We start from the raw sequence: 26,969 nt of genomic DNA, 5'->3' as shown, positions 1-26,969 counted from the left end.
TCATCTGCCTATAGGTGAGTGATGAATTCAACCAAAAAAAAAAAAAATCACACGGGAGCTCCCAAGTGAAAGAGAATTGAGGATGTAACCAAAGAGAATAAATATACTATAGGGGTGTGAAGAGGAGAAGTAGCCTGAGAAAGGATGACCAGCAGGCAGTACGCACACACTGAGACAGAAGGTACTGTGGAGGCTGGGGGAGGATGGAGATCAGAAAAGCATGTTGGACAAAGGTCTGGAATACTGCAGAGAAGGCAATGAAGTTAGTGGGGCAACACAGAAACTGAGAAGTAAAATACATTGGAATATATGGCCAAAACATATTTATTGGAATAAAGGAGGAAATAAAGGCGAATTATAGGATGCTGAAGGAATGCAAAGAAATTAAAAGAATAAAGAAAACGTGTGCAGGTTACCATGTGATTTGGAAAGTACCTCATCTTTGAAAAGTAAAGACACAGAATGGAACACATAGGACAGACTGAGAGTTTTCATAAAACCCGATCAGACTTATGCATGTTTCCATAATGGAGCAGAAGAAACCATGGCTAAATATTCAAGAGATTGAATCAGGAAGAGCTGAAGATCCTAACGAGGGAGGAAAGAAAGGCAGTGTGAGCAGAGCAGTGTGGGAGAACACAAAGCCATCTCTTCTAATGAGACTGAAGAGGAGAAAAGTACAGCACAGGGCTGATTAGATGTTTTTCAGTGCTGCAATTCAGGCTGCTAATTAACTGGTGAGGAAAGTTATCTTGGTATGATGAGGAAGGGACTAGAATAGAGCTCTAGAAAAGAATAAAGACTCTAGGCAATTGATGTGGCTTTCCCTGCTCACTGTCCCTGCTCCAGCTAAGTCAGGACTGCTCTCCTGGATTCTGTCATTGAACCTGCGCTCAGGTCTAGTCCTGCATTACTGTACTCTTTACAGTTATTATTCACACATTCTTGGCAGAAATGTCAGGACTTCTATAAAATCCTTTTGATTCCCCACACCAGCATGGTACTGTTTATGCTTGGTGAATTGTGTGTGTAAAGTGGACAGTAGTGGGACACAGTCCCAGAAAACTGCAGTGAAGATTGGACTATGGCTAGTTTCTCTGACACATTGGGGTCCATTTCTCTCTGCTCACTTGCATAACTGAGCTCCCAAATACACTGAGATGCCATATGTATCTATACTGTTATACATAGAATTCTACATACTATCCTATTTTAACAGATACCAGATTCAGCACACAAAGCTTAAAGCATAGAACAACCTCAATGTGAAAAATGTCTTACAAAATATGGAAAAAAAGGAACAATCTTCCATGCAAAGATGCAAGTTTGCTCTGGGTATGTTCTAAAATCTAAAAATTTCAACACTGTGTTTTTAAAAATCTATACATGGACCAGGAGACACAAAATAGGAGTACATGCTTAAAAATCAATTTTTTACGTCTGAGTCATGCATTAGAAAAGTTAAAATTCTATATTTCTGAATTGGACTAAAACTCAATAAGCTTTCTCTGTTTTCTTTTACCACCATTAGCTAGAACACATTACATATGACTACACAGCAGTCAGTGCCAATCTGCCACAGAGCAGTGATGAGCATGACTTGTCACTTATTACCTGCACACTTCTTACAGATGACAACACACAGGTTGATGGACGCCCAGTCAGGGTCTGGGGCTTTGCAATCTGCACAGCTCCTGTTGGACTCATTGAACCAAATCTTCTCTGCTACTTCATAATCAGAGAGCGTTTCTGCTATCGACTGCTGCACAGCTTCAATCCAGTCTTGTTTCTCTTTTTCGGACTCGGCTGTAAAGCTGAAATAATCAACATTTCGGCATTATCCATCTCCCTCGTAAAGGCCAATGAAGCAGTATGCTCAGTTTGCATATTAATTTCAGTCACAAATTAAACAGCAGCTTAAAATTATGCCCGCCAGGCAGTTCTGGATTGTCTTTTCTGTTAAAAATCATCTAACTTAACAAATCAGCTTCTTACTTTTTAATTTTCCATGTTGTTTATGACTTTGTTTACATATCTTAAAACAAAACTAACATACACATTTTTCTCACCATAATATAAAAAATTACTTTGTGATGGTCAAAAGCTTAAATGAGAGGCCACATTTCCTAAACTATGATTATATAATAATCAATGAGAAATTGGCCAAGTTTCAGGACTACTGAAATATTTTACCAAGCAAGTATGCCATAACAGTTCAGAGCTAAAATTATCAAAAACACCCACCAGAAATTATGATTTTTTTCATATTTAAAAAATAGATTTTTTTTTAAATTAGAAGAATATCCAGATGGCTTAAAGAGATTGAGAAACCAGGAAAGTTTTAAGTGGTACTATTCTAACGAATTTCTAACTCATATTTAGTCATGTTCTGACTTTTTCTGGTTCTTGGTATTTATTATGCCTCTGACTGAGGAATGAAACATTAAATAGTAGTTCAATCCTTCAAAAAAGATTTACTGATTCCCTTTAGTGTGCCAAAGAATGTGCTACATATACAACTAATGAGCAACAAAATAATTCATCACATTAAAATTTTGCTCTCAAAATTAAAATGCTTTGAATTACAATGAAAATAATAGATGATTAACATATTCTAAATAATCTATAAAAATAATCAGTGGCCTACATGGCTATATTTTCTGAAGCACTCCATGATTCAATCATAACAATTAACAAAATTCCTAGCTTACAAGTTCTACTAGATACTGGTCATAGTCAGTATGTACATTTTAATTTGAGGCTAGAGTCTGGAATTATGGTGGGGAGGGGTATCAAACCCAGATCACTATTTGATCTTTTGGCTAAGGTCAAGAGACGACAAAACCCAGGGTTTCTCACACAATAGGCAAGAGCTCTATCATTGAGCTATGGGTACCAACCCTAGCTTGCTGTTCTTTATTTAATCATTTCTTTCTCCAATGTTGAGATAGTGGTCAAATTCTGACAGACAAGTGCATAACAGAGTTAGTGGCATCTTTGAAACTGTCAAGTGATTCTTAGTCCTTCAAAAGCAGAGAACAATTACTTCTGATCGGCACATTACCCTGGAGTATGTTGATTATTTGAGACAAATGAATCAATGTAGCTGAACTCAAAGACACTAACTTCAGTCTACTACATTTACTAAATCTATGGAGTCTTTATATATTATTAAAACTCATTAAGTAATTTAAATTAATTGTCATAATGCAATTACTAGACTATCACAATATAATAAATATATATCAAAATGCTAAAATATTTGGATCAATAAGTGGAAGTGATCCATTAAAATCAGTATCCTCTTGAGCTCTCCCTGGACAAAAAGTGCATGGAGCAACTGTGCTTTCAATCAGGAATCAATCTTCAAAGAGGTGTCTGATAAGCAAAAGGAAGGTAAGCAATACAATTTAAAGCAATGTAATATGCTTTTTTGTTTTTTTCCATCCAAAATGTGAAGAAATTTGTGAAATATTTATTGATAAAATTTAACATACCCACCACTACTACCAAGAAAAAAAGAGACATTAAAAGAAAAAATGCAAATTTTTTTTAAAAAGAAAGAGAGAGAGAGAGAGAGAGAGAGAGAGAGAGAGAGAGAGAGAGAATTTTTAATATTTATTTTTCAGTTTTTTTTAGCGGACACAACATCTTTGTTTATATGTGGTGTTGAGGATCGAACCCAGGCCGCACGCATGCCAGGCGAGTGCGCTACCGCTTGAGCCACATCCCTAGCCCAACAATGCAAATTTTATGAAATAAGTATCTTTGCAAGTTGCCTGATTATTCAGGTCACTTTTAAAAAATGTTTACTGTAGGCTGGCTAGTAAGTCAGGCAATATGGAAAGGTTAGAAAACAATTTTAAATATTCGATAAGAGATGAAATCACCACTAGCATTATAAAGATGTATCACCCAAACTTTCTTGTAGTAGTATAAAATTAAAAAATATTTAAAGACACCCTACCTGAAACTCCTATAGGGGGTAATTATTTCAAAAGACTGTTTCACAGTTCGGTCCACTTGCTTTACATTCGCTACATTCATAGGAATTACAGTAATACCAAGTCCACTCTTAAAATCCTAGTGTGGAGAAAAAATATAAAAAATTATAGACAAACACACACACAAACTCTGGATTCTGAAAATACAATCTTTTTTTCTAAGATTCAATAACTTCTACAAATTTTACTACATGTATAAGGAATTAAATATATCCAATTAGAAAATGGATTGAGTTTTCCTTTTTTTTCCTTTTCTGGTAGTCACTTTCAATATAATAACACCACTGTGCCATTCTAAGCTTGGCATCTGGTCTATTGATAAAGTATGGGTGTCTTTCACATAAAAGGTAAGTTGAGAGTAGGCCACAGACACTAACATATACCTTGCTTTTGAAAGTAGTCACTACATTTACCTTTATCCATTCTGTAAAGGAAATTAATAATTAATAACCCTTACCATGTTTTAAGTATTTTTCTAGGGGGGGAGGGCCAAAGGACAGTGTGAAATTAGCACAAGTACTATTTATATGAAAAGATGGAGAAACTGAGGCTCAAAGAGAGAAGGTAGAAAGTGCAGCTGATTGTACATGTGGAAAGGAACTGAAGCTCAGGCTGCCTGACTGTCCTTTGTTTTACTACATTGGATTATCTCTGCCGGGCCACATTATTTTTCTCCTCATTTACTCCCAAACAAAGGCATTACCTGTTTTACGAAGTATACAGTTTTATCTCACATTCGATATTTTATTGTTTTCTTCTTCCTTCAATCAAATTCTTTAAAAAGCTTGTCTAATGCTACTGTGGTATGAAAATTACCATTTTTCAACATCTGCATCTACTGTATTCTGCTAGTCTCACAAAAAATTACAGAATTATTCAAAAGGTTACAAAGAGACTGCATTATAAAAGCACTAAAGTTTGTAACATATTATCTGCTCGTATGGGTTTTGGAATTTGATTTATCAAATAAATAATCTCAACACTTTATAAAATATAATCTGTGCCTCAAAGGAGGAATTATCTATGTGAACAGATTTAGATTAAATGTGCTCTGAAAAATATTGGTTCATATTCAGTAAGGACACTTAGCAAAGACTATTTAGAAAGATTAATTGAATGAAGCAATTCAAAGACCTCTTCTCTTTGTCACGCTTGTTACATGAAAGAAAAGTAAAAAACTATTTTCCCATCTCTCTTATACCTATGAAAGGCCATAGGTTTGGTCAATACAATATAAATAACTGGTGGTGGGGGTGGGCAGGCAGACACATCTTAGAAATTGAAAGCCTTTCACCCCCCACATTTCCATCCTCTTGGGAAATGACACCTGAAAACATAAAGACATGTTAGAACTTCAGATTCCTTGAAAGGAGAAGCCTCAGGACAAATATTTGTGACTGGAAGATGTCAGAATGTGGAAAAACCAGGAGGACCCCGTCCAGTCCCCAGATAGCATAAAACTCTCTGGCGTGCTTCAAGAGACTGGTTAACAGGCTGCGGGTGTAGCTCAGTGTTAGAGCATGGCATGCCGGAGGCCCAGGATTCAAACCTCAGCAATATTTCCCCCCAAAAAGATTGGTTAAAACAGATCCTTATCTTTTCAAGTTGTCTGTTAGGATTTTGTGTTTAATATGAATCCATTCTTGAATGATAAGTAAAAATCAAGTAAGTTTAAATCAAATTTTCCCCTACATGTAAAGATTGAATTCAGAGTTTTTAGTCACAAATCGTAGAAGGCTTTTTTTTTAAAAAAAAAAAAAAAAAGTACCGATTTTCAGTTAGAATAAGAATATATTTTATTTAGAAAAGAAGTCATCAATTGAAGTTTTTTGACAAAAGAACAAATGGCTCATCTTATTAGGAAAAGAAGGCAGAAACAGAATCAGTAATACAAAAGCAAAGATGCAGAGGAATGCTAAGTGTTGTAAAATAATTAGAATGGGAATAACAGTTCTACTTTGTATATTTAGCCCACTGAATAAAAAAGAGTACATAATACACTGTATATGGAGAAAAGAGAAGTGAAGTTTTTCCAATCAGCCACATTTAAAAAGCTACATCATTATCAGCACAGGGTTTTATGTACATATTAAATTGAAAACACACACACACATACACGTTCCCTATCACCCATACTAAAGCTTCTGCTGCATAATACAACTGCTGCATAAATTCCCAATGCTTGTGCCTGGAAACTGAAGCCCTTTTTTATAAAGAGGAAAGTGAGGAGTACCAAAATCAGAGTTTTTAAAGTAGCTTTATGATGGCTCACTTTGGTACAGAGATAAACCCTAGAATAAAATAGTATACTTGGATTGTACATTCTTCAAACAATTCTCCATGATGAGGCTTTTGACATGAGCTGGATATCTGACAGCTCCAGATTATATTCTCGGATAGGGCCCTGACCTGCAAGTACTCTATGTTGCTAAGGGCAGAAACACATAATAATCTGACCATTAGACTAGCAGATGGTGAGAATGACAACCTTTTATGGAAAGTGATGAGCCTCATCAAGGCTCCTGCCTGAATAGATGGCCCTGCACCTCTACAAACGAGTCATGAAATTTCTGCATCTAAAACTGTGATTTCTGTGGAAGTAAAAGAGGACAGGCTCCATGCTCCAAATTTCTCCCAAGCAAGGCAAGGTTGATTTTCTTTTAGCTTGGAAAATTGTAACCCATTTATCAGCTACTTGCCATGGCCATATGGTTTTGAGTAATTAGAGTATCCACGAAGCTCACCAGCACAAATTGACTGTAAAATATACTCCAGAGTAACAAAATAAATGTCAGTGCTTCTGAAAGCTATTAAATAAGAAACAACTGCACTTCCCATTAAAAATATTTTTGGTAACATTAAGCCATTTTTCTCAAACAGTATTTCAAACATATTGAGAATATTTCTCATTACTAAATGCTCATCAAAATTATCTGTGGTGATCTCTCCTTCCCACTTGAGATATTATTCTATGCATCCAAAGGCAGAACCTAAGAATCTTTAATTTACAAAAACAAAACTACAATCCCAGGGGCTGGGATCGTAGCTCAGTGGTAGAGCATTTGCCTCAAAAGCCTGAGGCACTGGGTTCGATCCTCAGCACCACATAAAAATAAATAAATAAAAATGTTGTGTCCATCTACAACTAAAAAATTAAAATAAAAAAACTACAACCCAAGATCCTCATATGTGGTCAATACTGAGAAACACTGAATTAGATGGCAGAACTAGTTACAGAATTTAGACCCTATGATTCTTCAATACTTCAATATCATGACATAAAACATTTCTCTCAAGCTTTGTATTGAATGAAAAAAAACCATGCCTTCAGTGTATACAAAAGCCATGTGACATTATTAAGACCACTGGTTAAGAATAAGCCTGCCAGAACACAATGACATGCTGGCCCATAAGGATCCTAATTGTTCCGAGTGCCAAATCCAGTGCTAATATTTCAGAGGTTTTAAAAGCATCTTCATTGCACTCCATAATTGCCTCAGTATCTATTTAGGTAGCGCTCTGAAGTTTATAAACAGCCATGAGCTCTCATTTGATTTTCTGAATTATTGTATGAACCAGGGAGAGATGATACTGCCATTTTTTAAATGGGAAAATTAGTTCTGGCAAAGCAGTGTTTGTTAAGTACCTAGAGTGCGCCAGATATTTTGCTAAGTCCTATATCTGCACAAAAGTAGAAGCAAGGTACTTGCCTTGGGGAAACTTAAGAGTCTGGGAGGGAATAAGAGGGAGTTGTTATACATGTAATGAAAGAAAACTGTCTGTCATAGGCTAAGCACTGAATCCAATCCAAAAGAGAGACTTGTGTCATAAAAAGGCTTTCCAAAGGAAAAAGAACAAAACTCAGGCCAGATTATATTCAGGTGTCTCTCTCTCTATTTCAGTTCACATGTTCAAAATTAGGGATGATAATGATACCTGCAGCATCCCCTCAGTGAGGATAATATTAATGCAGTAAAAATGCTTAGAAGAATACAAGGCACATGGTGCATCTCACATGTCTAGTTTATTATTATCACTGTTATTTTCTACATCTTAAATTTAAAACCAACCAAACATCTTACCTATTAAAAAGTTCATTACAAGAAAACACAAGGTCAGAGACAACTACCTGACATAAATGCATTTTTTTAAAAATGGAATGAAATGTGAATGTTAAATGTTCATGAAAATTAAAAATAAATTACCCATTAACTAGGAGCAGATTGTGAACTCTAGTCTCATTTTGAAAAATAAGCACAAATCAAGAATGAGCCAAACAGTCAACCTTTAAAATGCTATGAACTGGAATGAAAAAAACAGCACGTAAATTTTGCAGGTAAAACTGTATTATTGTAGAAAGTAAGAACTAAAAACATATTGTAGAGTAAGCATTAGTTCACATTTCCTTTTCTGTGACAGAATGCAGGATCTCAAAAAGCATGGATCCCACCACCAGCAAAATGACAAGCACATGTGGCTTAGCAGATCTGGGCACTGAAATGGTGGCAGTAACCAAGTGGGCAATGGGGTGTGGCGGGGAGACCTAAGGGACAATCTTGGCTGATCCACTTAAGAGCAAAAGACCATTGACAAGTTATGTAGGTTATCTTGACCTCAATTTCCTCATTTATGAAAATGGAGTAATATCTACCTAACAGAGCATTGTTACAAAAGTAAATGAGGGCTGGGATGTAGCACAGTGGTAAAGTAATTGTCTACCTGTATGAGGGTGTGGGTTCAATCCCCAGCACTGTGCAAAAAAAAAAAGGTAAATGAATAAGTAAAAACTTAAAAACTAAAATATCTTGACAACTCTTTTATTTGAAAGTTCTAAATGTAGAATTTATCCTCAATAAAAATATTTACATTTTATTTATAATGGACTGAAAGTATTTACAGCAATTATTCCATACTAAATATTCAGATAGTATTCATAGTAAATATTTATCAAGATACTCAGATGAGTTATTTATATAAATCTGTGGCAACAGAATATGGCTAAAATTACACTTTAAAACTACATACTACAAGGACAAAAATGAAAGTTTGATTACTAAACAGAAAAATTTAGGAAGCATTTGTTAACCCCAAATTTGCTGAAATCTGAAATCTATTTTTGGAAATACTGGATGCTAGGTTTCCCTGCCAGGAATTTAAGAACTCGGTGCTTAAACATTTGTTGAAAACAGATGTGGCATTGTATGACATTGGCACCAGACTTCCTGGGAAACACCAGATGCAGAGTTTGGCCAGATACAGAACCCAGAAAATGTGAGGCCACCACCTACATCCTGCAGTTTCTTTCTCTGCCACACAACCCAGAGCCCTATGAGGCCTATTTAAATTCTATTAGAGTTTCCTTCCTATGCCAGAACACCAGGGGACATTATGTTGGGGGAAAGCAGGGGGATGAATTTCTTGTTATACCCTGATTTGAGAATGCTTAATCAAGTGAGTTTATGCAGTGCAGACCTCAATGCCACAATTATCATCAAATGGATACCCAAACCCACCAAGCTAGACATCTGGTTGTAATGAATTCCCTAATATTAACAGGATATTTTAAAAACTCATCAGGAAAAGATGGGAGACTGGCTGTCAGTAAAAAAAAAAAAAAAAAAGACTGGAAACCAAAGTCAATTGTCTTAAATTTGCTCACGTCCATTTGCAGAAATTCCATCCAACTAACAATACCATGTATGTAATACATACATTTCAAAGTATGTTCACATTTGATTATCTTGTTTGAAATTTTTGTAAACATTGGCTTGTTCAGTATATCCATATCAAGATAAATAACTTGGAAAATAATAATTGTCCCACAGTACAGAAGATCTATAAACTTTCAAATATTTTTTTTCAAAAATTAATTATGCCAACAGAACTTCTGTAAGACAAAAATAAGAAAATAAAATCCCAATGAATAAACAGAGACATAAAATGAAAAGATACTTCATAGTGAAAAAAGTAATTGAAAGTGAAAACAAAAATCTTTTTAAACTGTCCAGTTGGAAAACATCTATAAGTGATCATTAATTCAAGTAGGATCCACATATGTTTATGGCGTACAGCTGCTGGTCTGGAATTCCTGAGCACACAAAAATGAATAACATAAATATTCATGCTATTAATTTGGGATTGTAAATACTATAATTCTCTATTAAGACTAAACTGTAACTGATAACCTAGTCACATAGCTAACAGCATTTTAAATATAAAAAAAAAAGGTCACAGGAATTCTTGGCCCCCAAAAGAAAAAAATATATATATATATATATATATGACAAGACAGAAGGCTGCATATAAAAGGCTACAAGAAATTTCATATCCTTATCACTGTGTTACCCCAATCAGAAAGTAAGGTTCCAAGGAGCAGAGATCTTGGGGATTACCACTGCCCTAATACCTAAAGCAGTGCTCTGAAATGAGAGGGGGTGCCCACATTTGCTAAACAGACAGATGGATCTAGAAAAACAACACTGTACTATAGCCTAAGCAAACCGTTTTATACAAAGTTGATATGATAATGTGGAAAAACTGCCTTAATCATAACATACTACAAGCATATAAAACACTGCAGAGAGAAGAAACACAAGAAAAGTGTAAAAATTAAAACAGGGCGCTAACCAGGTAAGGCATGACATTTAATTTATGTGATAAGGGCAGTGCAGGGTTTTGCCACAGGGTAATTAGGTAAAGATTTTTAGTGTCAGTTTTGACTATCCATTTTCCTCTCAACAAACATTTTTACATATCTCCTCATGGTTTTTCCTACTTCTTGTAAAATAAAGCCTATCTGGAAAAAATACAAAAATAAAAAGGTGTGAGGCAACACCTAATAAAACATTTCCTAAGGTACTTCTCCTATGCAGCCCAAGGGCTACCGCAGATTTCAGTTCCTATGATGTGCTAATGAATAAAAGGGAGTGAAAGGGGTTAAAAAAAATAAAGTAAACCTTTGTACTTAGTAATTAAGAAAACCAGAACATGTGTTAAATCCACATTGACGCACATTAGTTATAGAGTTAAGACCAGCCAGTGAACTGTGAAACCCCCTTATTGCCCTCATGCCACTTCTGGAGAAGAGAAAGGGAATTTCAAAGGTAATGTCATTAATTACAAGTGTTTTAATAATTATTTTAACTTGGAAAAATGTACACTTTCGATTTGGTATAAAAGATTCAATCTCCCATCTTTGCGGTACACAAGCTTCTTCTTTCATGACTCTTCAGCTCATGCTGCTGAAAGGCCCACTCCTCCACCTCTGCTCACTGTCACTCTTTGAAGTGACCACCAAAGTCAATTACTAAAACCATGCATACATTAAAAGACATAAAACAGGTAATTATTCCTGTGTCACAGGTCAATTTCTTTATTTTTATTCTCTCTATGCAATTAAGTTATGTGGGCAATAAATTCACAGTTTTAAAAACAAAAATAATTAAACCTTATTGCCTAGCACTATATTAGATCCAACACAAATGAAGATACACAACTTCAATCCTCACACTCTCTGTACTTTTATAATGCATAGATTTTTTTCTATCAGCTTAAAAAAATATACAAGATTACTGTGTGTGTGTGTGTGTGTGTGTGTGTGTGTGTGTGTGTGTGTGTAAAATTTTTAGGAGATGCATCAAAATATTTCATTACCTCTTATGGTTTGGTTATGAGGTGTCCCCCAAAAGTTCATGTGTGAGACATCAAAAATGTTCAAGGTGATATGATTGAATTATAAGTGCTATACATAATCCACAGGCTAATCTATTCAATGGATTAGTAACTGACAAGACTACCATATTGTGTCACTGGAGGTGTGCCTTTTGGGTTTAAACTTTGTCCCTGGTAAGCTGAGCTCTTTCTCTCCTTCCTGGCTCTCATGAACTGAGTGCTTTCTTCCACCACGCCCTTCCGCCATGACTACAGAGTCCACCAAGTACAATCTCTGAAACTAGAAGCCAAAATGAACTTTTCCTCCTCAAATCTGTTCTTGTCAGGTCTTTTGGTCACAGGAAAGGAAAGTAACTGGCCTAGGGATTATAGTTTACCAGACAAGGTTTAATTTAAAATCTGGACTTTACAACTCTAAGCTTGGCTTCCCAGCAGTTAAGTCAAGCTTTTTAAAGTTTAGGTTGAAAAGAAATTCAACATCATTTAGCACTGTTCCTAAAACACAGATTGAGGCCCACACTGGCATAAAGCCCTCTGCACTCAGGAGAAAGACAACTTCCTTTCTTGGCAGGCACCCTATACTTCACATAAACTCCTTCAACATGTGGGATAACCAATAAGCCACCATCCTCTGGAGAAGAAGGCATATATCAGAACATAAAAATATATGAGACTGCGATGACATGGGCAGGACCTGTATGGCCTTCCTTGACTTCTCCACTGGGGCTGGAGCCAACTCATTCCTTAAGACTTCACTCAAGCACATGTGCTTTAAGTTCTGACTCCATATGATGAGATACAATTATAAAATTAAAAAATAAAAAACCACAGTGCATCCAAAAACAACAATGCACTTTTTAAAGGTATATATATAGGCATGTCAATGCGTACAAAAAGTCTTGAAATGTATGCATATCAAAAATGTATTTACTTATCGAAAATGGAGAGGGGTCCAATTTCAGTGCTTCATTTTTTTTTTAAGGAGAATACATTCATTACTTAAGTACATGGAAGTGTATCTAATTAACAGATTTCTCTGTAACTACAGCACAATCTAATATAGCACTAAGCTCATCATCCATTATTGGTCTTGTGTAGCTTTTCTTCCTTCTTAGTAAGAAGAATGCCCAACCTGGCACACATTATTTATTGAGTGAATACCCCCAAACTAGGCAAAGAAATGATTGACAAAAAGAAACTCTGGGCTACTTCTAAAAGGCCCAGAGTCAAAAAATTTCTTTTCAACCTAGACTTTACAGCTTGGTATGACTGTTAAGAAGACAAGAGTTATGAAGTCTAGATTTTAAATCAAACTTTGCACGGTAAATTCCTAAATTACTTAATCATTGTTTTCCTCATCTATAAAACATAGATGAGAATATCTTCTTCCTACCTTAGTAGGTATGATTAAAAGAGAATATATACAACTAAATTAGCATAGTACCTGATACTCAATGTACCTGATACACAATACTCATTATTGTGCCTTTCATGCTCAATCACTAAAGAAATAATTTCATATATTTTTTGCTAATCAGAAAGTGTTAATAAAACATTTAAAATATCTGCCATCTAGGAAATAACAAACTTGACAATCTTGCTAATGTTAGCAATGAAACAAAAAACATGAAGTCCATCAGGTCCGTAAAAGTGAAAAAAATGAACAATTCTGCAGAGTAACTTCCATACAGATACAGGCAAATCATGCAATTTAAATCTTGATTCCAAAAAGAAAAGTTTTAATCATCCAACTTCACAGACTGAAAATGCTCCTATTTGGTTCATACACATTATTAAGCTGTACATCACTGTTCTTCTTGAGGAGTATGCTAACTATCCAAGTTATTAGTATGCCGGCAGTGCTCAATGATGCCTTCCACAGTTAATTGGCTAAGAAATCTTATCCAGAAAATTTAATGAATAAGTTCACACTGAGGTTCAGAGGATGCCTTGGATAAAGATCTATAGCAATTAAAAAAAACAAACCCTACTGCTTGTTTTGAGTGGCTATCTCAATTTTCGTTATAAAAACATTTATACTTCACCTTACCATAACCCATTATAATTTATCATAAAATGAGTTCATCTTAGATCAGAGATCCAAAGCACATGTTTAATTCCACAAATAATTATAAAGCACCTAATATATTCTAGGATAAAGATTTAAAAATGAAAAGGTATCCCCCCAAAAAAACAAAAAGAATTTTCTTTTATATATTAAATTCCAGAAATAACTACAGAAAATATAATATACAAAATCAAATAAAGCTAACAAGGCTCAATAAAACTTTATTTCATCATCAGTCTCCTCAAAAATATTTAAATTCTTTATTCAGTCTTCTCATAGTAACCAAATTCAATAACTCAACAATTCAAATATGTTTTATTTATGCACATGTGTGTTAGAAAAATATGTTTGTACATATATACACACACATATATATGCATTTTATATATACACACATATATCTCACTTATCTCTAATTAGTTTTCCTATAAAAAAATTTGCTAAAAAAAATAAAATAAAATTTTCTAAACTCAATTGACTATGTTACCTGTTTTTATATTTTTCCCTCAAAAAAGCAAAAAAGGCATTACAGGTATAGAACTGGGTCTATTTCATCAACATCTACATTGGTTCTTTTTTTTAATATAGTTATGTATGAACAGAATGCTTTATTGTGTTTATTTTTATGTGGTGCTGAGGATTGAACCCAGTGCCTCACTCAGGCTAGGCAAGCACTTTGCCACTGAGCTACAGCCCCAGCCTCTATATTGGTTCTTTTCATTTTTTTTTCCTTTTTCTTTTTTTTTTCTCTCAGTTGTAGTTGGACGATATCTTTATTTTATTTATTTATTTATTTTTATGTGGGGCTGAGGATCGAACCCAGGGCCTTGTACATGCTAGGCAAGCACTCTACAGCTGAGCCACAACCCCAGCCCCAACACCTTCACTTTAGATACTTATTTCTTTATTTTTCTATGGTGCTGGAGATTGAACTCAGGGCCTTGTGCATGCCAGGAAAGCACTCTGCCACTGAGCTATAGCCCCAGCCCCTATATTGTCTCTCTTGTAGTTTTATGTTACTTCAACTAAGGAATGTGTTTCAAAAATTATTTAACAATTCTATTTTCTTAGTCCCTTAAAAAGGTGATATCCAATCTCAAATATGCAGACACATTTCTGAAACAGAAAATTTAACAACTCTCTTTGTTACAATTAGTACAGAACTCACTGCAAAAGAAAAACTAAGACACTAATAATGCTGACAACTCACAATTGTTACTATAATCAAAGAACATCAATCAGCAATTAATATAGCACTGCTCACCTGTTCATTTTTGCAAAGCCACACGTTGCTTCCCTTTAACACAGTAAAAATTTTGGCTTTATATCCTCTCAGTTCAAGATATCCACACTTCTCAGGTGCAACAGCTGCTTGAGACTGGGAAGTGAAGGACTGTGATTTCAATGCATTTAATAGTATGCTGATCCAGTCATTTCTCTCCTCTGAAAATAGACAGGAGAAAATACATAAGTCTATATATAAGTCACACAGATACAAAAAAAAAAATGTCATCAAGGAATCCGCTTCCTTGGATATAGATTATTCACAATTTTTTCCCCCCACAACCACATTCTAAACATTACTGGGGGCAGGGACAAGAGTCCAGCCCTCTAAGGAAAAAGAAAAAACACTTACTACTTGGTTGTTACAGAACCAGTACCACTGGCTTCTGGTTGCTTATTAGAAGTACAAAATCTCTGCGGATGCAGTGGTGCACACCTATAATACCAGCAACACAGGAGGCTGAGACAGGAGGACCATGAGTTCAAAGCTAGCTTCATCAATGTAGTGAGGCCCTAAGCAACTCACTGAGATCCTGTCTCTAAATAAAATATATAAAAGGGCCGGGGATGCCACTCAGTGGTTAAGTGCACCTGGGTTAAATGCCTGGTACTGAAAAAAAAAAAAAATAGAAATACAAAATTGCGGCCCCACTACAGACCTTATGAATCAGAACCTACATTTTACAAAGAACTCCAGGCAACCTATATCCTTTTTAAAGCATGAGGAATACTCCTTCAGATGATTCATGAGACTGGATTTTTCCTTTCAGTAGAAGAAAGTAATACTGCAACCCAACAATTAATAATTGAATATAGCAATTCAATCATCAAAATAGCCCCAAAACCCAGTGTCGTAACACTGCCCTGAAATTCATCCTTCCATTCCACTTCCAGTAACAGCAGCGGCTCAGCTAGCAAATCAACACTTGGTCCTCCCACTCCCTCCACAAAAGTTAAGTGACCTTCAACTATGCACCACACACTGTGTTAGGAGCACAAGAATTTGATTTGGTCCCCAAAGACCAATCAAAGCTATAAGTCAAGTTAGATATGAACACATAATGGAACACAGAATAGTATAAATGTCATACAAATGGTATCAAATAATATATGAGTCAATTCAGTTGAGGTAAGTGATTTGCTGAAGGTCATGCAGGAAGTTAGTATTAAAATTAGGACAATCAAATGTTTTAACACTCATACAACTGTTTTTGGCACCATAGGTAAAAAGGGTTATTTGTGCTAGCTCTTGTGGATGAGGAGCAATTCTAAATGGGTTTGGGAGAGGGAAGAGCAGAACAGAATTTTGAGCAAGGACAACACAAGAACACAGGCAGGAAGAACCAACATCTGTTAGGGACTAACTTAAGTAGATTTATAATTTTGAACTCACAAGGAAATAATGGGATATACAGCTAGAAAATCTGCGCTGCCTTTTTGAAGAATTTTGTTTTTATTACAGAGGCAAAAAGCAAAACAAAACAAAAAAAACATGTTGGGATTCTTAGCAAGGAAGGACATAATTAGTGTCATTAAGAAGATGACGAGTGGGCCAAACTGGAAGCCAAGACCAAGAGTGAGGCAGTGGAGCCTGTACAGTTCCAGGAGATGGAAGCAGAAGAATGTGGAGGGCAAAGCATGGCTGAGGATTTGAGTACATCTGATGGATGTTCTAGAAAATAAAGAATACAAGGTAGCTTGATGTCACAAGTGGGCAGGCAAAGGCAGGCGGTTCCACAGGACACCTCAGGTGTTCAGTGCCCTGGCACAAACACTTGGCAGACTGACAGTCACATACAAGCAAAGGAAGCCACTCCTCGGGGGTGGAGTGGTGACACAGAGAAGTGGGCAAATCCTGAGGCAGGACTGCATCTATGAGACCAGAAAATGGACCACCAAACAATGAGGACGTGCTTAACAAGTCAAAGGGGTAAAAAAAAAATACCGAAAGCAAGAACAAAACCAAGCAGAATGAATCTCAGGTAAGAAAGACTTTCAAGGAAAGAGTAAGTAGGGCCAAAATTTGAGAACTAGGACAGTTTCTCAGATCCTTCTAAGAAAGTTCTACCCACAGCAGCTTCACTGGGGACTGAAACTAAGTTTCTATCTTAAGACTTGCTCAAATTCAACTCTAAAATCATTTCATAAGGAGTCTTAATTTTTAAATTATCTTTATTCCTGCTCACCTATTAAAAAAAAAAAAACTAAAGGCAACAGTGTCAATGACTCAAAGCCAACGTATTTATTAAAAAACCTATACATTTTTACAGGGGTTATGAAATCCCCAACAACTGGTGCTCTCAGGATAAAATATTTACCAAAATGTTCCTAGCAATGTTATGTATCCTAAAGTGAAGACGTCAGAGTACTCAGGTAGCTAAATGAATTAATAGGCAGTGACTCCCTGCAGTTTTACATCTACATAAACAGATCCAGATTGCACTATGGTAATATTCTACATTTTTAGGAACAGCTAGAGAGCTTCCACTTAACTGGGTTATTACTTATGATCATTAGTTTCACACAATATGTCTCTGCCAAGTAAATGTATGTAATGGCTTTTATTTGTTTGCTCGTTTGTGTTAATCGACATGAATCAGTTTGAAATGTAGGCTACAATTAATGAACTGGGCCATAGTGTGGCCTTTTAGGTCACTGTTAGTATATATCTCAAATTTGTAGGAATTAATTTGAAACTGGCAATTGCTTTTTTTCTTCTTATGTATATAATGGCAGCATTGCAATAAAGGTTCCCTAACATTCTCTTGCTTCTGGGGACCTCCATTACTAATAGGAAGCAAATAATTATGAAGATTAAGAAGAACAAGAATTAGTAGCAGCATTCAGTCTTAATTCTCCATGTTGTAACAGGGGTCTCTTTCATGCAATATAATTTCTGCTGCTCTTCCACTAACAACTTACTTTAAACCTGACTTTTTTTTCCCCTTACTCTTATCCCTCTTCCCATCCCCAGCCAGGAGGGAAGCAAATTAATACTCTCCTGTACTAAGCAGAGTTATCTGCTCTTCCACTCACTGTACAAAAGAATAAAGAAACCCCAAACCTGGAACAATATCTCTTTCAAGGATGTAAGTTAAATATTAATTATATATACTCATAATAGTACTTGGGAAACAGCTCTTACACACCCTTTTAAAGTTCTTGTTCCCCCAGCAGTTAGAATGGCAACCTCTATGACATGAGTTGACTGCCTTTCTCCTTCGATAACAAAGCAATAAAACTTCTTTTCCTTTTTCTTTTGTTCCATTAGTGGTTTAGCATCAGGGATAAGATCACCAGGCTTTTGGAATCAATTCTGAGAGAGGACAGTGAAAAACTAATGCAAACACTGTAAAAGAGCAAGCATCATTTGTATCTGGCTTTGCAACATGTGTCTCCTTAGACATGGGTGAATGTGCTTTGATAACCCACAATACTCCAAACCGTATTATGATTTCCCCTTGGAAAAATGACTGGGGCAAAGCTAGAAACTGTGCCAGCAGCTTTTGTCTGCTCTTCACACTAAAATACAGCAGTCCTCCTTACCCATGGTTTCACTTTTGCAGTTTCAATTACCTAAGGTCAACTATAGTCAAAAAATATTAAATGGAAAGTTCCAGAAATAAACAATTAATGAGTTTTAAATTGCACATTATTCTAAGAAGTGTGTTAAAATTTTGCACTGTCCCAGTGTCCCACCCAAAGACATTAGTCATCCCATAGTCCAGTGTATCCATACTGTTCTGTATATGATACTCATCTGTCAGTCAATAATCATGTTACCTGCCATAGTATTGCAGTACTTATGTTCAAGTAGTCCTTGTCTTATGAAATAATGGCCCCAACACACAACAGCAGCAAAACTGGCCATCTGGATATGCTACAAACAAGCTGGGAGGTACTTCAAGTAAAAAGGTAAAAGTACAATAAGAAATTCTGAGAGACCACATTCACATAAATTTTATTACAGTATACTATAACTTTTTTACTTCATTATTAGTTATGGCTATTAATTTGTTACTGTGCATAGCTTATGAAATGAACTTTATCATGGGTATGCACAGATAAGAAACAACACAGTATATACAGAATTTGACTATGACTCAGTGGATTCTGGGGGTCTTGGAATGTACCTCCAGCAGATCAGAGTATATATTACTACTGTTCTTTCATTCCATCCAATAACATGTATCTATTGATTATCTATCTTTATCTTCACACTGTAATATGCATGATTTCCTTGTAAAAATATGTCCTGCCTTAATTATGGCTTTGCATTAAGTGTAGTATTCCAGTTAGGAAGAAAAGTAGCAGAAAAAAAAAAAAAAGAACAAGTGATTTTGCTAGAATGTAAACCAAAGACAATAGTGATTTCTTCAGCCTGAAATTAGTTTTTTGAGGTTTTTAGAAATGTCAATTTATAAGAATCAAAAAAGGAAATTAAACAAAAATCAACAGAAAAGACTCAATGTTCTCAGACTACCGGACTTAGCAGTAGGTCTAGTCATCAGTAAAAAATGATTGATTATACCAGAGATAACTACATTACAGACATGCAAACCATCAATAACATAATTTTGCCAGGCATGGTGGCACATGCCTGTAATCCCAGCTACTCAGGCGAAAGAGGCAGGAGGATTGCACAAGTTCATGTCTAGCCTGGGCAATTTAGCAAAACCCTGTTTCAAAACAAAAAATTTTTAAATGGGCTGGGCATGTAGCCCAGTAATAAAGTGCTTGCCTAGCATGTGTGAGACCCAGAGTTTAATCACCAGTATCAAAAATCATTAATATCATTATCATCATCATCTTTATTATCATCTAACATGATGTGGCTTGTTCTTTGGCCCTTTACTGTTGATTAATCTGGTTGAACAAAGATCTCTCAATGTCATTCATGATTGACATTAGGGAGAAAGTACTACATAAGGATCGTTCATCAAATACACAATCACTTCACCATACAAATATTTACTGAGCACCTACTATCCCCAAGACTGAAAACCAGGAATGAGAGTGAACAAGGCAGATCATGGCCTTACTCTCCCATAGTTTATGCTCTAGTCGGAGGAAGATGGCAGTAGGAAATTAGATACTCACTACCATATGTTACAAGTGACAAAGCACAGGATGAGGGGTACAGGAAGTGCTATTTTATATAGGGTAATAGAAAAAGCCTCAGAAAAATAGGGGTGGTAAAACAAAAGCCTAATGGCCTTGGAAGCAATGGAGCCAGCCAGGAGGGTGCCTGGAGGTGAGCACGCCAGGATAAGAGGGCAGCAGCTGGCAAGGCCCCATGGAACAAGAGGTGTGCATGTTAAGCAACAAGAGACTCCTGTAGTTGAAATGCAGTGAGGGGGAAGGGGCGTGGAAGAAAATAAGGACAGAGAGACCAAGGCCCCACCATGGAGGGGCTTCAGAACATTAGAAGTACTTTACTCTCAATACGATAGAAACACAAGGTCCCTTTGAAGGGGACTGACATGATCTGACTTTCACGTTGAATGATTGCTCTCACAGTTATACTGACAATATGACTGTAATCAATCAAGGAAAGTGATTAACATAACTCAGGCAGAAGTGGTGGCTTCCAGTAGAGAGGCAATGGTGAAAGGGTTGAGAAATGGTCAGTGTCCAGGCATATTTCCAACATCAAACCGACAAGAGTTGATAATGGAGTGGATATGAGATATAAAAGAAGGAAAGGACTTAAGAATGAAAACCACAATTCAAGTCCCAGGCACATGAGTCTCCATCTACAGAGATGAGGAAGGTCACAGGGGAAGGTTTAGTGGAGAGAGTGAAAATAAATATTTGCCATTTTTAAGTCTGAGATGTCACTAAACACCCATGTTGAGTGGTCAGCTAAATATACATATCTGGAGTACAGAAAGAGATCAGAGGACATACATATTTGAGATCAGGCACTTTAAACCCATGAGATCTTCTTCAAAACCAAATTTGGGGCCCAATAATATGATATTTTAAAAGAAATTGGGAATCCTAGCAAGTTCATGAACTATATCAGAAAATTCCAAAACACCATTAATTAAGTCTGTAAAGCAGATACTCATTGACCATTGTTAACAGCATTAAGTAGGGTAAGAGAGTAAAGGACTATAGGTACTCCATGCCTTGCTTCTAAAAACACTGAAGATTTCAAAAGAGGGATGAGACTGCTTGTACAAAACAACTAAGGAGAATTAATTTATCAAGCATATTTTAAAAATAAATAAATAAATGACTACTTTCCAGTATCAATATCACAGCCACCACTGGAAAGTTTATGGTGTTGCCTAAAAACGGCTGAGAGCTCACCCACTTGCCTATTTCCCAGGGTTCTTGAACATGTTAAGGTGGAAAGAAGAAACACAGGACCCACCGCTAAGGGCCAGTCAGATAATGTCCTGAAAGAAAAATCCACTCAGAATTCTTCAGCCCTCTTCTAATCATGACAAGCGTCCACTCAAAATATCACCTGTTACAAGTGCCACAGGAATACAGACTGACCAAACAGATCGTGAACTGATACACTCTTTGCTCCAATGTTCACCATTCACCCCAATGGTTCTGCTTGAGAACAAGAAGTCAGACTAAACTTTGCATTTGAGGAAGAAGAGTATTTTAGAAATGTTATTATTTCAATAAAATTCACTTTCCACTATTAGAATAATCATATTTAGCAGGAAACCTAAAGGAATTTAAGCCTTAAGTGACTTGTATGGACAAGACACCAAACTGCAAACCTGTCTTAGCCTTGCGAATGGGTGGGGAGCAGTTCAAAAAGAGTGACACTGGTTTCAGGGAAGACAAAGGCAGCAGTTGTACGTAGTCATTCAAAACCTCTTCACTAAAAATGAAGGAAGTCATCTGTTATGTTATCAAACTCAAACCATTCCCCTTTCTGCCCGTAACTTTGATTCTGCTTCATTAGATTGAAGCAAAATTTAATTTAGAATTAAGTTCATTAAGCCATTTTTTTCATAAGACACTGTAGTTGATTTCTCACTTCCCACAAAATAAAACATAATCAACCATTTATACACGTTGGGGGAATGAATATTTTATAAAACAAATTGAGTATCTTCTTAAAGGCTCCATACTAAAAATGCGAACACACAGGTAACACACACGTATCACTTACACATAAGGACATATACACACTAGTACATACAAATTTTAAAATGTAAGTTGTTACTATGAAAAACCTTCCAGTCAAAATAACTTATTCAGTAACTCCACGTGGAAACAGTCTCAGTATTTACTGAAGCAGTGTTTCCATGGTTTCAAAAATTAAAGACCTATGATATAGTTAACAAAAAATTTACACTAAAAATAATTAAATTCTTACACTAAGTTTATATCACAAAAATTATCTACATACAACAGGATTTATTGGCCAATTATAAACATGCAACTTTTAAATTAACAAAAAATTCACACCAAAAATAATTAAATTCTTACACTAAGTTTATATCACAAAAATTATCTATATACCACAGGATTTATTGGCCAATTATAAACATGCAACTTTTAAATTCATGTGGATTGATACATTCTACTTAAATAAAATGTGTCACCTTAAAATAAATACATCTATAGAGATTTTCAGTTGTCTACCTTAAGATGCAGGTTGTATGGCATATGTGACATTCACTTCAAGAGGCCAAGTGGAGGTGACAAGCACCTCAAAGAAACAGGCAGTCACCTCTAAGGGCAGTAGAAATCAAAGCATAAGGAAAGACTGTCACAATGGCCCATCTAGAGGAGCAATACTGAGTTATCAAGAAATATAGGAAGAGAACAAATATTATTTCAAATGCAAAACCCATATTGAGCATCAAAACTGTGAGCAAATTCTGAATTTTAGGCAACGATTCACAAAAGTGGCTCCTCACATAGGCAATTCTTGATAAAATGCTCCAGGAAAGGGATTAGCCAACTGAAACTAACAAGACTATTTTGTTAAAACAATGACCAAATTTAGGCTACAAGCCACACAGTTTGCTGACCTTGGCTTTAGGGCCCCAGCTTCTGATATATATGTATGTATATATATATATATATATATATATATATATATATATATATATATATATATTTAATACTAAGTAAGAAACATTTTTACATTAAATCCATGCAATGTATACAACTATGTTTCACAATATAATATTTACTATAAGAAATGCACTTTATCATTTTGTTGTTGTTGTTTTGAACAAAACCAAAAAAAGTACTTTAGTTTTTGGTACCATCATAAAGAAAGATCATGGAGCTGTTCTCACAAATCAGCAAAAATCTAGTTTGAAAAAAAATTCTGCAGTGTGAAGATTAACTAGGATGCATTAATTATTGATCATCCCAAGCAATAAAAAAACTTTCTAGTAATATATAATATTTATTGAACTCTTTGTGTCATACACAGAAATATATTCTAACAATCTGTGTTAGATAACACCATAGTAGTTTCCAACTGCTGGTAAATACTTTCATCTGTAAAATGGGATAATAATGGTACACACTTTTAAGAGTGCTATAAAAATAAAAAGGTAGACTGTCTTTGGCACACTTCAAGTATTTAGTTAGTTTTCCATACCATTATTACTCAAAAAAAGCTTTGAAATACTTTGAAAAAATCAAATAAATAATGTATCTATACTATAATAAAAGCAATCCTTAATATAAGTTAAAACTTCATTTCTTTAATTAAAGAAATGACCTTACCTATGTTACTTCAAACTGGTGAAGTTTATAATAATGACATTTTAGATAGTCAAACAAAATATAAAACAGAGAAGTTTTAACTCCCCTTGCTTCTTATTCCCCAACTAAACAAAATCCAGAAAAGATTCCTCTGTACATGTTTAGATACAATCCAGAAAACACTTGCCATCTTTACATCAATTTTTGCCATCAAGGGACCCATGATAGATGATGAACATGAAAAAAATTCAAGAAATGAAAAAGATGCTTCAAAATGTGAAACAGAATGACTGGTGTGCCTGTGTCCTAAGCTGAAGCTAAAAACCTGTCCTATGTAAAGTAAACTTCCTTATAAAATCAACTTCCTAATAGTTAAGAACTGTTTTTGCATATTAAATAGCTATTTGGCATTACCAAAATAAGAGCTTAAACTGACTTCCTTGAGAGCACATTCCTGCTACTTTTTTGACTGCTGTATCTGGCATTTGAAAGCTCCTCTCTAAATTTTTTGCTCCAAGAAAGGAGTGAGCAACCACACACAGACAATTTCTCTATTTATTTAGGATTTAACATTGTGCATTTTAAAAATAGTTTTAAAACGCAAATCATTTAAAAGTAACATTTTAAAATTTCTTCACATTTCTTTTTTAGCTGGTTTGTTAAATCTGGTCAAAAATCAATGTCCACATATTTGAAGGGATAAAGAAATAATCTTACCTTCTTTTTCTACTCTAAACACAAAAGTCCTTTGTGTTGTAACAACTTCAAATTTGTTGTCTCCTTGAACTCGTACTGTAGACACAGCAGAAATGGGAATTATTCCTTTTGAATACATCTCCTGTATTGGTTGAAGAAAAAGACACAGTAGAATGAAATTCTCTTGATCTTATCAGAAAAGAAATGACATAGTATTTACAACTCTTCTTTTACGATTTCAATCCAATTTTTAAAATGACATACAATTCCACTGATTTAATTTCCCAGAAAGAAAACTATTAATGCCCCTTTCTTTTAAGGGAGATGTCTTATCACTTTTCTCTTCATTTGCAATTAAAAGGCAAAGACTGGAATGCAAATAAACCTACTAGGCTAGCAAAATATAATTCTAAAAACACAGCAGCATGTACTTTAAAATTAATCCGGTCAAAATGATTTTATGGTGTTTGCAGGCATCTGCTGGTCACAACAGGTACTGTAACTGAACCATTTCAAACTGCTATTATATATACACTGTGAACAAAAAGTACCTAAGAAACCTGTTCAGTTTTATGAATTAATGATGCTACTCAATACTTTGATAATGAGGTCACTTTTCTTTTTGTTCCCCAGTGACTAAAGAGTGAAAAAAAATGGATTTGGATGCTTGCAATAGGCATATACATACCATGACTTTGTTTTAAGTCATGACTAAGTTTTAAGACATGGATAACTTTTTCCTCAGTCTTCATTTTCCTAGACCCACCCAAATCATTTGGCATGACAAGCAATTTCAACTATTTACTAATGGTTAATATTTACAAGTCTTAAGTTAGAAAGAAAATTAAGAGAGTCCTTATACATTCAAGGAGTCTCAAAAGAAAAACAGCTAATGTAATAAGAGAAAGTTTAAAACAGAAAACAAAGTAAAAGACAAGTGCAAAGATGGAAATTCTCAAGTCTGCTTTTAAAAAGGTGCAAGCAGTATTTTTACAAACATGGTGACATTTGAGGTTGACTTTAAAAAAATCTTAATGTTAACCAAATTGATAAGTGGGTGGAGAACATTCTGGTCAGAAACACTGAATAATGAAGGTATGAAAAGGAGAAATAAGATGAAATAGCAATGCAACAAATAAGCAACAGAGTCAGAAGAGATGAGGCTGAAATCAAACATCAAGGTCACACTGAGGAAGGTCTTGAATATCAGAAAAGTTTGGATACATCCCGTCTTCCATTTTCCTCCACAGCATTATCTGGGGAAACCTCTGTTTAGAGCATGTCCCCAGTATCTGAAATAACTAATGAGAAGAATGTACTAAACCATTTCATGCAGAACGTAAGTACCAAGCTCATACTCCTCCCAGCTGTAAACGTGGCAGACAGGTAAGGGGTACCTGTCAGCCACCTGGTGTTCCATTGGAAGGATTGTTCTTTGCTAGCTGAGGATTTGCCCTATACCGTCAGGGCAGTCTCTTCTAGTTCTTTAACAATTTCTTCTCCTTTATTGACTCTGCTCCAGTCTCCCATCCCAGACTATATGTGTCAATCAAACTCCCATCCATTTTTATTTAAGTACTCAAAATAAATCTTTATTCTGTTAGAGTAATCTATATAATAAAAATATAAAGAAATAGATGGAAATTACAAAAAAAAAACTGCTAAATTCATCATCCTAGTTAGTTACTTTAAGAGTAGGAGGAGAGGAAGCCATTTGGGAGGGAAACAGGATACATTCAATAGTATTGGTAATATTTTGCTTTTTAAATGTGATGATTGTGTACACACATAATCACTGAATTATTTGTATTTTTTGTGATCTAAATACAGCATGAGATATTCTGAATGAAAAGAAAGACAATAATTTAACCATTGGGTCTGTCAGTGTGGAAGTCATTTGTGCCTTTGACAAAAGCAGTTTCAGTGAATTACATGCTGGGAAAGGATATTGAGGTAGGTTGGAGAGAGAGGAGGATGAAAGTGAAAATGACGACTAAAGACCATCCATTCTTTAATATCCTATTAAATACCAATGCCATGTAGGCTTTCTTTCCTATCTCCTTTCATGCAGCCCAATCTGAACATGATATTTAAAGTGTGATTCAAGAAGATCAATGGGCAACCTCATATAGAAAAGGAAGAAGGGTGTCGGGAAATAACCACTTACAAAATAACTCATTTCTTCTCATTTCCCCTTTTTCCTTTTCTTTCTTTCTTTTCTTTCTTTTTTTTTTTGTAAGTCTTCTCTCTCTAGAAAGGAAAAGTCCCTTCTCCCTAATTGACCCACAAACCTTATATGAAAGAACCTCTCTCATCCCTCTGTCCACTCCTCTTCCTTCTTCCTGTTATCCATTTCACCCTGCTTCACTCTCATATTTTGAGTCATCGAAAGTATGTTCCTGTCCTGTAAGTACCTCAAATGTTAAACCCAAAGTCGTCAGCACCGAAAAACTTACCACCACTCTCTAGCTGCCCATTAAAAATTACTCTGTGAGTCAAACAAGGGACAGTCTGGACATCTGCTCATCTTGTACGCCCACATC

At 35.4% G+C, this 26,969-nt stretch overlaps 1 protein-coding gene across 2 annotated transcripts in view; it reads right to left on the bottom strand.

The window, feature by feature from the left end:
- The window catches only part of Arap2 (ArfGAP with RhoGAP domain, ankyrin repeat and PH domain 2), a 169,422-nt gene that overhangs the window by 109,142 nt on the left and 33,311 nt on the right, over positions 1 to 26,969 (bottom strand). For both annotated transcript variants that reach the window (XM_026386588.2, XM_026386586.2), the window contains exons 7-10: positions 24,448 to 24,568; positions 15,008 to 15,186; positions 3,968 to 4,083; positions 1,615 to 1,814 (exon numbers count right to left, since the gene is read on the bottom strand). In XM_026386588.2, the coding sequence (XP_026242373.2) occupies positions 1,615 to 1,814; positions 3,968 to 4,083; positions 15,008 to 15,186; positions 24,448 to 24,568 (616 nt within the window). The remainder of the gene's footprint in view (positions 1 to 1,614; positions 1,815 to 3,967; positions 4,084 to 15,007; positions 15,187 to 24,447; positions 24,569 to 26,969) is intronic.

This window comes from Urocitellus parryii, chromosome 10 (assembly GCF_045843805.1).
Source record: "Urocitellus parryii isolate mUroPar1 chromosome 10, mUroPar1.hap1, whole genome shotgun sequence".
NCBI lineage: Eukaryota > Metazoa > Chordata > Mammalia > Rodentia > Sciuridae > Urocitellus > Urocitellus parryii.
Note: the sequence above shows the minus strand (reverse complement) of the source record. Positions and strands in the feature narration are given on the sequence as shown.